Below are 16699 nucleotides of genomic sequence, written 5' to 3' on the forward strand. Positions count from 1 at the left end.
GTGTGTTTTGCTCATTTTAAGGGATTGCAATTATATTTTTGTTTGTCAAACATTTTTTGTTTTAAATAGTTGCTGAATACTGTGTGCGTGACATATGAGATTGGAATATTTTTAGTTTGTTAATTAATTTATTGCTGGAAAAAAATCAATAATTAAAAGGTAATGGCAGCCATTGTAAATAAATCTCAACTCCAGGATTTATTTCACAAAATGACTGCAAAAATGTATATATAGATTTATAATTTGATTAGAGATAAAATAGTTATTTGATTTTACCTTTCTATAATTGTTAATCATATTTTAGATTCATAGTTAGCTCAAAACTCTGAACTTTTGAGCATATTTAAGGACCAATCAAGCAAGAGCACCTTTTGTATATGCTTGATAAAATTAAAAACAACGGTCGACGATTTGAAGATCAGAGAAAAAAGATGATCTCGATTTAATCAAGGTAAGATAACTTCCAAAATTAACGTAATCAAAACAAACGACCATGATTGAAAAACTGGCCAAAAGCCAACAGCTACGATTTTATTAGATGATAGGGTCCAAAACTCACAGAAACCGGGTTTTGTGACCTCCACATTTGTCAAATAATATAATTCAAATGAGGTTTGATACCCTAGAACGTTTATAAATTTGATTATAAAAATTTATCATTTGCCCATATGTTGGCAATTGCATTACGACATTAACTCAATTGTAACAATTATTGTAATTAAATAATCAACGTAATTAACATTTTTATAATTTCATATGCAAAATAATCTAATATAAAATATTTTTTAACAAATCTATATATACATTTTTCAGCCATTTTAGCAAATAAATCCTCAAGTTGAAACTTATTTACAAAGAATACCATTACCATCAATTATTATTAATTAATTAATATTCCTAATTTGTAGCATTTCCTTATCTAATATATTTTCATCAATTTTAATTACATAAAAATGAAAAATTTTAGGACATTATTAATATATACTTGATTAAAAGATAAATATTATAGTTAATTAAACATTTAAAATATTTAACGGAAAAACGTTTTATAATATTTATAAGATGTGAAATTTATAAAAATTAAATAATCATTTGAAATAAAACTTTTAAATTGATGTGAATTATAAATCTTTTAATAAAAATATTATTCAAACAAAAAATAAAAAAAATAATGTTTAATTTTACAGAACAGGATTAGATGATAAGACGGGTTTAGAATATTTATAATATATGAACTTTAAAACAATTAAATAACCATTTGAAATAAAAATAATATTACAATACTTAGGTTATATCTTGTCATTTTTGAGTTTGGATTGACGTCATGATTTTGATAGATAAAAAAAAAGTTATAAGAATTATCTTTATTATATATAGGGTTTGAGAATATTCTTTTAACTTTTTAAAAATGTTTACGTATTTGTTGAAATATATAGGGTTTGATAAAAAAAAAAATTTACCAATCGCTATTGCCTGCAACCGCAAACGCTTGCGGGAATAAGCATTTAGAATTGGGTGATTTCGAACAGACTATAGAGATCCGGAGCAGTTTAAAGTGTTTTTTATGATTAGTTTAAACTCTAGCAACCGCAAACGCAACGTTTAATGATGGTAGCGAGAGAACCCAATCAACCCTTAGTGGTCTTATATCCTCTCTCGGCCCGTGAACCCATCAAAACCGGGGTGTTACATTCGTTTCTCGTTTAATTGGTAGCCAAATGAACAGTTTTACTTTCAACCACTTTCTTTAAGCCTTTGGTTCAACAAATGTTTAATAGAAAAACAATTCGATTTATTAGTGAAGAACTTGGCCTTGTACAGAAAATAGAAAATAAAGATTTTGACAGAGAAGAAAGTATTTACCAGTTCAATTCAAATGAAGAAAAGAAATTACAAATCGTGTCAACAAGAACCGAAATTGATTTTTTTTTTCGTTTCCTTCTGTTTTTAAAATGAACAATTTGAAACAGAGATTTATTTAAGTTAAAGCAAGTGCAGTTCTTCTTCTACTACTTCTAATTACCATCATGAAGGAGAAGAAGAAGAAGAATGTGGTAATGGAGAAGTGCTTTAGTATAAACGGAACTTCTCCTTTGTGTTCTGGAAAACTTGCTCCGCAATCGCAGCGCCATTCCCGTCTGCTTTCTTGATCTCCAGACTAGATTTCTGGTAAACCCCCGTGCCTCTCAAAGCATCAGCTATGAAGTCATCAAACCCGATGGCTATAGCTGCTTCGGCTTTGGCTCCATAAACCAACCTCTGTTTACAAGTAGAGACATGAGTACTCATTGTGATAAATGAAATGATTAGAAAGATGGGTTTGTGAGTAGACTTGTTTCGACATCTTACCTTGAGTCTCGAGAGATGGATGGCTCCGAAGCACATCGGACATGGCTCACAAGATGCGTAAATCTCGCATTCTGATAACTCGATTTTGTTAAGTTTCTTACATGCCTGCACATTCACAATGGATTCAAATCATCATCAGAAAACCGGTTTTTGCAACGTTTCAAGAGATTCAAGCGTAATACTCTTTTCTTACCTCTCTAATGGCAGTGACTTCAGCATGTGCAGTTGGGTCAGTATATTTCAAAACCATATTGTGGCAGCTAGCGACAACCTCGTTATTATGCACAATCACCGCACCAAATGGGCCACCATCACCACAGTCCACTCCCTTGTAAGCTTCTTCAACAGCTTGCGTTAGGAATTTATGGTCGCTATCGTGAACAGCTGATCAAAGACAAAGTATAGAAACATAAACCACAACAACTTCTGCAAACACATACAATCTTCAACTAAGAATGGTGGACACATAAATCAAAAATAGCAAGAGCAAAATTACAAAGCCAAAGGTATAAGCATCACAGTGATCATAAGTCATCACTATAAGTCATAAGGTCTATTACCTTGTTGGTGACCGGAAAATGCAGAAGCTACGGAGATGGTACCATCTTTTGCTTCCACTACACAGTTCAATAACAAAGCAAATCAGATCCTCTAAACACGAAACATCAAAGACTAAATCGACACAGACAATGATCAAAACCAAGAACAATTACATCCATTGAACAACAAAGCTTCATGGTTACTCAGATCACAAGTTAGTAGACACAAGAAACAGATACCATAACTTGTGGTACAAGTAAACATCAGCTAATAGAGGAATCTTCAAGCTAAGATAATTAGATAACACAAAACTAGAAGCCATTGTTTCTAATCAAAAAGTCAAAATCACCTAAAAATCGAACACAAATCTATATGCTTATGTACATTCCGATGATATATAACACTCTGGTGATCTGGTGATTGACAACGAGTAAACATTCACCAGAAATTTTCTCATCTGCATGTGAAATTAGAATGAAGAAATAAGTCTAGAATCCAGATCTGGAAACTGAACATTGAATCAGCTTGAGAAAGAGTCTGATTCGAAATAGAATCATCCAAAATCGCGAAGATCGATTCGGTTGTATAATCAAACCGATGCAAGCAAAAACAACGAATCTCGAGTAGAAATTGCAAAATCTAAGGAGATTAAATACTCCGATCTCGATCGAGAAACTAACAAAAATGCGACGAGGATCGTAATTGATTTTACCTTTAGCTTCTTCCATGAGTATGAACTTGAAGGAGGATTTCTGGAGAAATCGAAGAAGGTAGGTGGTTTTGTGTGGTGTGTGTGGAGATTGAAGAAGAAGAGAAGTGTTTATATAAACAAAAGCAGACGAGTCCAAAATTGAGATTTGGGAGAGAGATAAAGACGAACACAGAAGGCTGAGGTGTGAGGGAGATAAAGAGAGAGATAGATTAATTGTGGAAAGTGAATTTGTGAGGAAGGAACCAAGAAAATTGGGTTTATTACTCAAAAGGTGTGATTTGACATGAAAAAGAGCTAGCTTCATGAGGATTTTTTTCACTAATTTAAACATTTTTGTTAACTCATGTTTTCTTAATTAAATATGCTGAATTTCAAAGTAATTTAGTAGTTTGAGAATTCTGTATTATGAGAAATGTGAATTATCAAAATTTAATTTATGATGCATAGTTCAACGTTTATGTGCGGTTGTGATTACTGGCAATTTTCACATTAATCACAAAAAATTGACAAAAAAAACATTAATCGCAAAAATTAGTTTCTAGCGTTTGAAACTGTTTAAAATTAAAAAATGGTTAAAAAAAGTTTCTAATAAAAATTTTATTGTACAATATTTAAAAATTACAATAATTAATTGTTTTCTCTTATTATATATTGTTACATGGAATTCTATATATTAATTGATATATATATATATATATATATTAAACGATTTAACAGATTGGTTTAGTCATAAAAAAAATAATTGTATATAAATAAATCCTCTAAAGTTCTGAAAAACAATATTCTAAATTAGTTATTGCATGAGTTCTTGAAAATTAGATAACTTGAACTCAAATGAGCAAGAAACCACTATCAATAGTAACGATGAGGACTATCAATCTAATCTTTTGTGGATTGCGAATGGGATTTAATTTTATGAAAGGCAGTCATAGTCGAATTTTTTTACTTAGACTATGTATAATAGAAATGTTGAATAAATTATTTAACTGTTAAACTTTTAGACCATATATAATAGGGATGTCGAATTTTTTTATGTTGGTATGATTGTATAGTTATTATATAAAAAAATGAACAAAAAGATACATAAACATGGCACAATAATAGAATCGGATAAGTGATAAGTCAAATGACTCTAACTCATAACACAAATGGGATCAGGAGCACGTTAGCATTTGGTAGATAAGACTCATCTTCCACGAAAACGTGCCAAAAAATGTGCAATAAAGGCTTATAAATAGTTATATATGGAAAATAAGAATCATCTCTTAAATTGTAGTCTTTTACTCTTCTTAGTCATTACAAATGGAGTTAGTTTGATCGTTTAATCTGTTTATAAAATTTCTTTCTGAATTTCAACTATCTTTTTTGGGTTGACACATATAAATAAAAGTTAAACCATATAAGCAAACCAAGATTCTTTTTCTTCTTTTCTGTTTAAATATTTGGTTGGCCAAAAGACTCCTAGTGCTAATAAGAATGATTAGAGTACCTCTCACAAAAATTCTAAAAATGACAACAATAAAATGCAAAAAGTGTATGAGAAAAGAACAAATATTTTAAATAGGCGAATACATGCATGTATGAGAATATATAACTATTTTCATTTATGCGAAATAATTATTGAACGAGAGAGACGCACGTTACCGGTGTGAGTTGGTTATAAATAAAATAAACCAAAAAAATAAAAATTGAATCAAATGGCCCATTATTGTTGACCCATCAATTATCTTTCTTTATCAATGAAAGTTAAGAATACTTTAGAAATTGTTTATACGTTACAGTTGCTATTGGTATTAAAAAAAAAAAAACACGTTACAATGGAGGGTGGTAACTAGTCTGGAGACTGTATGCATGTAATCCTTAAAAGTGTTGTCACCTTTCGTAGAAATTTACAAGATGGTTCGTTAAACAAATAAAAGAGCATGGTTGTTTTAGTGATTCAAGATAAGACAATAAAATAGAGATCACACTATTCATAAATGTTCGCGTGTACGGCTTCCACTCTTACCCGAATCTTCCCTCTTGCATGTTGCCTCTCCTTTCTTTAAAGAAAGCACGAATTATCAATGATCAAAAGAGTGTGTGGATTAAGATTTAGGATTGAGTTTAACCATCTACAAAAATCGTTGTGGTTCTATTTGATTTACTATTAGACGTTTAAAAAAAAAGATTACTTGCTTTTCTACATGTCTTCAGAACTAGTCTTGGTTTTGCTATAAGATTTTACCCGATGATAATATAAAATTAAATACGAATGCACTTGTTTTACCAAAAATCAGATCACATTTCTAAAAAATGTTACCAAGTGTGTAACAAACTATATTTTAATCTGTGGTACACCGCGGGGCTATATCTTTTTTTAAAAATAAAAATTTAATTTGTTTAGTAGATTTAAAATATATATGATTTAATTTTCTGTATTTTCTAAATGTACAACTCTTATATCTACATATTATTTAGTGTACAATTACTATGTTTAAATTTTACTGTTTAAAAATATAGAAAGAATAACACATAGTTTATTAAGTTAAAATCTAGACTATAACTAAATAATTCAAATTTTAATTATATTTGTTTTATTAATATTATTTTTTTGTTTAGTGTTTAAGATAATATAATTGTATTTTGATTTTTATATCTAGGATTTTACCTATGGTATACCATCTCGTATTACTATCGATCCAAACCCGTCATATCATCTAATACCGTTCAGTGAAATTAAACATATCTAATGGATTTTACCCATAGTATAGCGTCTTGTATTTTATATACCCAAATCTGTCTTACCATTTAACCCCGTTCGATGAAATTTAAAATATTTTGTTATTTTTATTTTAATAATACTTTATTTGAAAAGATATATAATTTAAATCAATTTTTTTTACTTCAAATGGTTATTTAATTGTTTAAAAGTTCATATATTATAAATATTATAAATTCATCCTACCATCTAATCCCGTTCGGTGAAATTAAATATATTTTCTTTTGTTTTTTGTTTAAATAATACTTTTCTTAAAAGATTTATAATTCAACTTAATTTAAAAGTTTTTTTCAAATGATTATTTAATTTTATAGATTTCATATATTATAAATATTCTAAACGTTTATTTCGTTAAATATTATAAAAGTTTAATTAACTACAATATTTTATCTTTTAATCAAGTATATATTAATAATGTCTTAAAATTTCTCTTTTTTTAAGTAATTAGAATTAATGAAGATATATTATATAAGAAAATGCTACTAATTAGAATCATTAATTAATTGAAAATAATTAATGTCAATGGCATTCCTTATAAATAATTCAAACTTGAGGATTTATTTCATAAAATAGCTGCAAAAATGTATATATAAATATTTTATTTACCACATATTCCAAGTGAAAACTAGGAAGGATTCGAAAAATTATTCAGTAAATAATTCCTACCTTTTTGCAAAAATAACGGATATATCAACATCGTCAATAAGTTGGTCCAATTATCGTGTTTTTATTTTTATTTTTATTTTTATATAACATAGATCTTGCATAACACTACAATAAGTTATTTTTATCCGATGACATTTTATTTTACATTATACCACCTTATTTATGTAAATCATAGAAAGTAAGTTCAGTAGTTACTTACGGCTTTACAACAAGTTCTATAACCAATTTAAAATTTTGACCCAACAAAATAAAATAAAAAACCAGTTACAAAAAAAATTGATTATGTAACAAATAAACCCAAGAAAAAAGAAATAGTATATAGCGGAAATTATCTTGTAATTTAAGCATTTAACTGTTCCCTACAGAAATTAGGAAAGTAATATTGAGTAACTCTCAATTATGAAAGAGAGTTGTATCTTTTTCTGTCAAACTATAATCTTTATTGGTTAAAAGTCTTTATGTATTTAACACATAACAAATTTTCAGTTGAAAATTATATAATAGAAATAAGAATCCGATTAAAGAAAGCAATGATCATTCTAAGTATTTTATTCCATTATGTCGGCGAAAGATCTCATAAAGGAGATACACCAATCTATATCAGAATGAAAAGCAGACAAATGACAAGCCATTTAAGCCACTTTTAAATATTAGGTTACAACAAAAACTCAAACAAAAAAAAGTAAGGGTAAAATAGACAATTCCAAAGCCGATCCGAGCCGTGATTGAAACTGACCCGGATAAAGACGTGCAGATCCTGCAAGATAAAAATGGACCTCGATTCTTAAATTATTTGTCGATTTAATGAATCCTGGTCCAAAGTGATAAAAGGTTTTAAACTCTCTCAGGCACAGTTACCAATATCGTAAAAGAAGTTACTAACTTTTGAAAAAACAGATCTTACCCACTTTTTACTACTAAAAGAAGAAAGTTTACAAATTTGGTCAACGCTTTTCAATCTTTCCGGTGAACTCTTGGTCGCCGGAGGACATCCGTGGTGCTCCCAGGTGAGTCTGGCGTAGGAGGTGCCCCTCACTCTGTGGTCTCCTTGCTTTCTATCTTGAGGTCAAGAGAACAACTTCTTTATTCAGCCCTCTAGTTCCAGACATCCTCAACGCTCCTGTACTACATTTCCAATGGTGTATGCTCATGCTAGGCGCCCACCTGTAGCAGTAATACTTGGTCTGGTAACTTCCTGCTTACTCTCTTGATACTTCTCTCTCCCTGAACTATCTCACTTTTGTGAAGAACTATCCTTTTTTTGAGAACATTGTAGTGAAACTTTCAGCCTCCGGGCAAGAACTATCTCACCTTGTGTGAAGAACCTTTTGGAACGCTTGTTTACCTCTAGTGAAGCCTTTCTCCAACTCCTACGACTCAAAGAATGGAGAGAAGAATCCCATACTACCTGAAAAGGAAAGAAAAAAAGAATGAGTTCTCTCCACTCCCTCGAAAGAGAATAAGAGCACCAACCTTGGATAATGCTGACCTTATCAGGGAGAACTCTCTCATACTCATGGGAAGGCTCACAAACCCAGAGATCCAAAGACTCTGGTCCCTCATCTCTTTCCTCTCAAACCGTTGGAACTTGAGAGACAAAGCAACAGGTTCTGACCTAGGCAGAGGATGCTTTCAATTCCGCTTTGACTATGAGGAAGATCTACAGAAAGTCTTGGATAATAGACCGTATCATTTCGACCAGTGGATGGTGATTCTTCAGCGTTGGGAACCTGTTATCTCTGCTTCTTTCCCCTCTCAGATCCCATTCTGGATAGAGCTCCAGGGACTACCTATGCATTTCTGGAAACCTTATATGCTTCTGTCAATTGGATCCGAGATAGGGGAAGTCGTGGACCACGAAATAACACCAGCTGCAGCAAAGATAAAGGTCATTATTGACGGTCTCAAACCAATAATAAAGGAGACAATGGTAGATTTTGATGACGACAGTGAGATATTAGTAACTTTGGAGTATAAAAATCTCAAGAATCATCGCCTACACTGCTTAAGATTGTCCCATGAGAAAAAGGACTGTCCGGGGCTTCAATCCTCAAAAGTTTCTCCAAAAAAGAGCCTCCCTCCTCCTCCTAAAGCTGCGAGCAAAGCTAAATCTCAACCCTCTTACACACCAAGAGATTACTCTAGAAAATCAGTGGCGGGGAAAAGTCACTACTCTGATCACATCACTTATGAAAGAAGAGATACCAGCAGAAGGGGAAATGATGATGGACGTTACAGAACACAACCATCTTCTGGGACAAGGCGGTATGAGCCAAAAGATCTACCTTATAGAAGATCACCCCCAGATCCTATGCATCCACCAGAGAAGAGGCTCACAAGTACCCTGCTAGATATTCTCACAGTGACTCCAGACAAAACTTGCAATGGAGAGAAAAAAGCAAATCAAGAGACAGCCATAGAATTGAAAACTCAGATTCATCAAGCACAAGGCTCTGACATCTAGAGAGAAACACAAAAGCAGAGGTTACCCCCCCCCCCCCCCCCCTCCACCTTTTGCCAGTTCCTACTACTGAAGAAGTTATGGGGGGAACTGCGAGAGGTTACACTTCAATATACCAGTTGTGCTGATCCAACAGAGAGCGCAACACGAAAACGCAGGGTTGTTTAAAGAGAAGCGAGAGATCTTATGGCTGAGACTGCAGCTCAAATGATAGAGGCGGTCACAAAAGCAAACCAAGACTACTTGAGAGCCTCTGTTGATCAAGTTCAGACCAAAACTGGAGAGCATTCAGATCTCCCAATTCACCCAGCAGAGCTCCCTACATCCTCAAATGTGCCAGCAAAAAAGAAACGAGCTCGCCCTCCTTTGAACAGAGCTCAAAATAGAAGCCCTCTGACGCTCACTGGTGTAAAATCAAGTAAAAGAAACAAATGTGTGATTCAAAACTCACAAAGAAGAAGAACTTCCTCTGCGTCAACTGCCCCTCAATGTGCAGAGAAGAACAATAATAGCAGAAAACCACCTGTTAAAAAGAAGTTGACGTTACAGGGAGATGCAAATAATCCCTCCACAAGTAATGCAGCCCCTAAAGGAACATTAATACCTGCAATGATAAAGCCGAAGATGGATTTTCACAATCCATCAAATCCTCTTCCTTAAAGGCTTTGAGCTGAAACTGTTGTGGGTTGGGGAATCCCATAACAGACTGGCGACTGCGTGAGATTCATTCTGACATCTCACATGATCTTCTATTCCTCATGGAGACGAGAAATGTGGATGACATGGTAATCAAAACTCAGGGATGGATGCAGTGTCCTTCTCACTTCCTTATCTCTCCTCATAGCCCAGGCGGAGAAGGTCTGGCTTTATTCTGGAAACAAGAGGTGGAAGTTGAGATAATATCTTCCTGCCACAATTTTATAGATACACGCATTAAAGCTGCAGGCAAACACTTCTTTGCAACATTTGTATATAGGGAACCAGATAGAGTAAAAAGGAAATTGGTTTGGAATCTACTAACAGCCCAAGGTACAAACAGAGAAGATCCATGGTTCCTCACTGGTGATTTTAATGATATAATTGATGCTACAAAGAAACAAGGAGGACCAGAAAGACACGAAGGTACCTTTGTGGATATAAGAAGCTTCATGGCTGAATGTGATCTCTATGATTTACGCCATTCAAGGAATTTTCTTTCATGGCGAGGAAAGAGATATGAGCACGTTGTCCACTGTAGGTTGGATAGAGCAATGTCCAATGGTGCTTGGGCTGAAGCTTATCCAGCAAGCACATGTGTATACCTTTGCTTCGAAGGATCTGATCATAGACCGCTTCTTACCGATTTTGATATGTCAAAAAAGAAAAAGAAAGGCATTTTCAGATATGATCGACGCCTTAAAGAAAGTGAAGAAGTGAGTCACCTAATAGAAGAAGCTTGGAATTATGATAATCAGGAAGATGTGGAGGAAAAGATCAATAGATGCCGTAGAGATATCATCATTTGGACAAGAGAGAAGCACCAAAATAGTCAAAAGCTGATAAAGGAATATAAACAAAAACTGGAGGAAGCAATGACAAGTCAAGAACCAAACTTACAGCTCATCTCATCAATTAACAACAATCTACTCTTGGCTTATAAGGCTGAAGAAGCGTTCTGGAAACAAAGAAGTAGACAAATATGGTTAGCATTGGGAGACAAAAATTCGGGCTATTTTCATGCTATAACAAGAGGAAGAACAGTGATAAACAAGTTTTCTGTGATAGAAGATAGCGAGGGAGTACCTTCTTTTGAGGAGGAGGGGATTCTGAAAGTGATCACTGAATACTTTGACTTGTTATTCACATCACAAGACGGGGAAAGAGCAACCACAGTCCACGAAGCTATTAGGCCCTGTATCTCCCCTGCAACCAACCAGACCCTAATCAGTATGCCAAGTGAAGAAGAAATAAAAAAGGCTTGCTTTGACATTCACGCAGATAAGGCACCTGGACCAGACGGATTCTCAGCGAGCTTCTTTGAATCAAACTGGGCTACTGTGGGTCAAAATATCATCTTGGAGGTCCAATCTTTCTTTGCTTCAAGTATTTTGCCTGCAAACATTAATCTAACACATATCAGACTTATCCCAAAGATTGCAAGCCCTCAGAAAATGGTGGATTACAGACCTATTGCATTGTGTACTGTGTTCTACAAGATCATATCAAAGCTACTATCAAAAAGACTACAACCGGTTCTTCAAGATATAGTGTCTGAGAATCAATCAGCATTTGTGCCAAAGAGAGCGATCACAAACAATGTTTTGATAACACATGAGGTACTACACTATCTGAAAACATCAGGGGCAAAAAGAAGATGTTTTATGGCAGTAAAAACGGATATGAGCAAAGCTTATGATCGAATCGAATGGGATTTCATCAAGCATGTAATGGAAAAGATGGGGTTTCATCCAAAATGGGTTGAATGGATTATGTAATGCATCACCTCGATTTCCTACTCTTTCTTACTAAATGGTGCAGCCCAAGGATCAGTCAAACCACAAAGAGGCATAAGACAAGGGGACCCACTGTCGCCCTATATCTTTATCTTATGCAATGAGGTTTTCTCTAGTTTATGTCAGAAGGCACAACAGAATGGGGACTTACTTGGAGTCAGAGTGGCTAAAGGCAGTCCTAGAGTGAATCATTTGCTATTTGCAGATGACACCATGTTCTTCTGCAGATCTGACCTTCAAAGCTGCAAGAATCTTCTTCTAATCTGCAAGAATCTTCTTCTAATCCTGCAAAAGTATGAGAAGGCCTCAGGACAAATGATTAACAAAAACAAGTCTGCCATAACCTTCTCAACCAAGACACCAGAAATGATTAAAGCCGAAGCTATGCAAGTTTTAGGTATACAAACAGCTGGAGGTTTGGGAAAAGACCTTGGCTTACCCGAGCTCTTTGGCAGAAAGAAGAAGGACATGTTTAACTTGATCATCGACCGCATCAGTCAGAGAGCCAAAAGCTGGTCCTCTAGATTTCTGTCCACTGCTGGGAAAGCAACCATGTTAAAATTGGTTCTAGCTGCCATGCCAACATATACAATGTCATGTTTCAAACTCCCAGGCTCTCTCTGCAAACGGATCCAATCAGCTCTCACCAGATTTTGGTGGGACTCATCATTAGGAAACCAGAAAATGAGTTGGATAGCATGGTCCAAACTAACTAAATCAAAAAGAGATGGTGGAATGGGTTTCAGAGATATACCTAACTTTAATGACGTTCTTTTGGCGAAAGTGAGTTGGCAAATACTCACTAAACCATCGTGCATGCTTGTAAAGATCCTCCTGGGCAAATACTGCCACACAACATCCTTCTTAGACTACAAAGTCTCCAACTATGCTTCACATGGATGGCGTGGCATTTGCATTGAAAGAGACCTGTTAAAGACGCAGCTTGGCAGAACTATTGGTACAGGCTCTGATACTCTGATCTGGCAAGAACCGTGGATCTCCCTCACTCAACCAGTCACTCCAATGGGGCCAGCACCTCAAAACTCTCAGTACTTATCAGTGGCAAATCTCATTTGTCCAATCTCCAATACCTGGTTGAAAGAGAAAATCAGAGTGCTGTTACCTGCTTATGAACAAGAGATCCTAGAAATAAGACCAAGTCAGAGAGGGGCAAAAAGACAGATACCTCTGGCTGCTTACCAAGTCCGGCGAGTACACTGCCAAGTCAGGCTATCATGCTGCATCTCAAACGGAGGCGATTACGATTTCAAGCCCTCCTCTCGATGATTTCGCCTGGACCAAAGAGATCTAAAATATCAAAACATCTCCAAAAATCAAATTTTTCCTTTGGAAATCTATGAAGCAAGCTCTCCCTACGGGGAAAAACCTGAGACTTCGAGGAATTGTATCTACAGTTGTATGCACACATTGTGGAGAAGAAGAATCTGATACTCACCTCTTCTTCCATTGTAGTTATGCACGCTCAATTTGGGAACAAGCCCCTTTCAAACATCCTATTGACCCGTCCAGAATTATCACTCTGAGGAAAGGTATTGAATCTTCAAAGCTTCTGATCAATTTGCCACCCACAGGACTTGGAGGAGGACCACTCTTCCCGTGGATCATGTGGACGATTTGGACGTGCCGCAACAAACGAATCTTTGAACAGAAGCAGATCGGACCCTCAGATGCGATCTCTCAGGCAGTCTCTCAAGCCCGAGAATGGCTAGCGGCACAGATCTTGATAAATCAACCTCCACATCCCCGAATTCCATATCCAATTGACGAGATTGAGGTTGATACAATTCGCGTTTATACGGATGTAGCTTGGAGAGCCGAGACGAAGGAGGCGGGCTTTGGATGGATCTACAAGGATTTCTCCTGTAACTCAGAGAGACAAGGCAAATCTTCTTCCTCTAACGTTCGATCTCCATTAATGGCAGAGGCGATGACGGTTTTCCTTGCGATCCAGCAGGCCATCGTCCTTGGTTATAAGAAAATTTCACTTGCTTCAGATTCGCAACAGCTGATCAAAGCACTAAATTTGGAGTCTCAATCTAAGGAGCTCTATGGGATTCTTCACGACATCCTTTCTTTATCTTCAGTTTTTGAGTTTATCAAATTTTTCTTTGTTTCTAGAGATATCAATCGACGAGCATATGAAGTAGCAAAGTCTGCTTTAAATTCAGCTTTTAATGTACCAGCTGTTGTACCGGTTTCAATTTCACTGTAATGAAAACCAGCTTTTAGACAAAAAAAATAATAAAAATGGATCCTTGTCCAATTTGCATTCCAACTAAGTGATTCAGCGTCTCCAGGTTCGTTCGATTCTCACTCATCTCCTTCAATCTCCAATTCTCTAGTTTCAAAATTTTGACGAATTGAAATTGAATTACTCTCTTTTGTTTTGAAATTGAAGGAATATTGGGCTTCCGTGGATGTGCCGTTATGCAACCAAGTAACACTGAGGTCGGAGCTCGCACCATGAATCCTTGTACCTTTTTGAGGGTTCTTGGTCCTGAACCATGAAATGTTGCTTATGTTGAGCCAAGCATACGTCCAGACGATTCTCGCTATGGAGAAAATCCCAATAGGCTTCAAAGACACACTCAATTTCAAGTCATATTGAAACCTAACCTTGGAAACTCTCAACAACTCTTTATCAACAGTCTTTCTGCTTTAGGTACTCATTTGAAAATGCCTTCTCTTTTGTTTCCACTTATATGTGTTTAAACACTCAATTGCAACCAGGATAGGTTCCTTTCCTTGTATATGTACAATTGATTGAAGTTTTCTCCATGTGCTGGTTCTGGTTTGTGGTTTTATAGAGTTAATTTTGATTTCCTCAAGGTTTGATTATGTGAAGGTCGTCTTTTATGGTGCATTTGGAAATTTTCTCAACCGGATAATCCTTCCCTTACTATTCTTAAGCGGTCTTATAGGTATTGATGTGATTGCGCATGATATACGGTTTGTAGAAGACAACTAGGAGAGCTCGGTAATGTGTGAACCATGTTTTTTTTGGGTTTTCCATCTCTTTTAGTTTCTCACTATATTCTCAGGTGCTTGGTCAGTTGTTAATATATACTAGCTATCTGATCATTTGAATGATTTACAGGTGCTTGGGGGTTGGGCGAGAAGATTTTGGATGGATGGTATGGAAATCACACAATTTACTTACTTTCAGCACGTAATTTTCATTTTATGTAAACATTTCTAGAAATTAACTATAGATTAAGGTTTGCCTTTTTGGTTTCTTAGGGTAGATATTATATTTTGTTCTGTAGTATATTTTCTGCTTTGGTTGTTAAAAGACAATATAATTGGGAAGTTTACTTCTTTCTAGGCTGGAAGTCTTCCATTGTCTCCAGTTGAAATAACCTATGGGCTTGAACGCATCATCATGTTGCTTCAAGTCATTCCTATACTCCCTTATTGTTCATGTACACATTTTCCGTTATAGGTTCGTTTTGTTTGGGATAAGTTAGCCTTTCGTTTTAATTGACAGGAAGTTGACCATTTCAAAAAGATCTTAAATGCTGATGGAATCACCTACAGAAGTTTTTAATTGAAACCTTATAACACACACAAAAAAAAAAATTGAGTTTCAAATTAAAAATAAAATTAGTAGAATTACTTAAGTTCTTCATTATAAATAAAATTAACTATATGTAATCAAAATATTAAATCTAACACTTGACAAACAAATATTATAATATATAGTACTATCTAAAATCAAATATAAAATTCATCCATTAAATAAATGCACATTCAAAAAAAATATAATCAAATACTACAATCAATAAATCTAACAGTTCAAATGTTTGCTATAATATTTAACAACGCACATATATTATAATAAAATCGTATAAAAAAATTGACAAAACCAAAATATTAACAAACCAAAAAAATTTACTCGATAATACAATTAAAATTTCATGGTATAATATCTTTCAAAAATCTAAAGTTTTGTATTTATTTATCAAAACTTAACACCCGAGCGAAGCACGGGTTATCAATCTAGTTATAGTTTAAAAGCCAAGAAATTTTTTATCAGTAGGTTAAAAGCCAAAGACAAACAAGTTAGTTTCCGAATTCTTAAAGAGTAGAAAACATAAATGGTGTTTTTAATTTCAACCTATTTCAAAACCACGTGAAAGCATAGCACTTGCTCTTTAGAGTTGGATTTTAATTTCTTTGACCCTTTTTTGTTGAATCAATTGAAAGAGATAATTACATTATGGAGTACTTTAGACGAAAGTTTTTACAATTTAGGCACTTTGCAAGAAGTAGACATTTTCTCATCTTTTTAATAGAAAATTAGACATTTATACCCTTAACTGAACTAAGAGAAACATAACGTCAATTCTCTTCTCTCTCTCTCTCTCTCTCTCTCTCTCTCTCTCTCTCTCTCTCTCTCTCTCTCTCTCTCTCTCTCTCTCTCTTTATCTCTCTTCCTTAACAATCCCTATAGCCCGTTCAAATCTCCCATTAACGTCATCAGTGGTTTGATTCTCTGTTTGATTCATGTGGTTTGCGTCATCAGTGAGAACAACAGCAACGTCATCGGTAAGAGCAACAATGGAGATTCGTAAAATTGAAAAAGAACACATGAAGATTATTTTGCTCTGATTTGTCTATCTGTTGATTTCGATTTCTCTTTCATAGAAGTTGAGTGAGAGCAACAATGGAGATTCGTAAAATTGAAGAAGAACACA

At 34.6% G+C, this 16699-nt stretch overlaps 1 protein-coding gene, 1 long non-coding RNA gene and 1 pseudogene across 5 annotated transcripts; 2 read left to right on the forward strand and 1 right to left on the reverse strand.

Moving 5' to 3' along the window:
• Positions 1–1768: 1768 nt before the first annotated feature.
• Positions 1769–3961, reverse strand: AT5G28050 (Cytidine/deoxycytidylate deaminase family protein). 3 transcript variants are annotated; one of them, NM_001036882.1, is made up of 6 exons: positions 3602–3744; positions 3274–3346; positions 2910–2966; positions 2543–2733; positions 2350–2454; positions 1776–2259 (listed from the first exon to the last, which is right to left on the reverse strand). In NM_001036882.1, exons 2-6 carry the CDS (start codon positions 3344–3346, stop codon positions 2071–2073), a joined length of 615 nt encoding a protein of 204 aa, NP_001031959.1. In that variant the 5' UTR covers positions 3602–3744; the 3' UTR covers positions 1776–2070. The 3 variants fall into 3 exon arrangements, with proteins under 3 accessions (NP_198157.1, NP_001330272.1, NP_001031959.1); NM_122688.4 differs by lacking the exon at positions 3274–3346 and having other exon boundaries at positions 1769–2259; positions 3602–3893; NM_001344057.1 differs by lacking the exon at positions 3274–3346 and having other exon boundaries at positions 1774–2259; positions 3602–3961.
• Positions 3962–8412: 4451 nt separating this feature from the next.
• On the forward strand, positions 8413–14214 carry AT5G28053 (annotated as a pseudogene; the record flags this gene model as incomplete). Its single annotated transcript has 1 exon — positions 8413–14214.
• A 70-nt stretch (positions 14215–14284) lies between these two features.
• Positions 14285–15064, forward strand: AT5G04625. Its single transcript, NR_142773.1, has 2 exons — positions 14285–14665; positions 14927–15064. It is a non-coding gene; the product is annotated as an other RNA (long non-coding RNA).
• The last annotated feature ends 1635 nt before the right edge of the window (positions 15065–16699 follow it).

This window comes from Arabidopsis thaliana, chromosome 5, assembly GCF_000001735.4.
Source record: "Arabidopsis thaliana chromosome 5, partial sequence".
NCBI lineage: Eukaryota > Viridiplantae > Streptophyta > Magnoliopsida > Brassicales > Brassicaceae > Arabidopsis > Arabidopsis thaliana.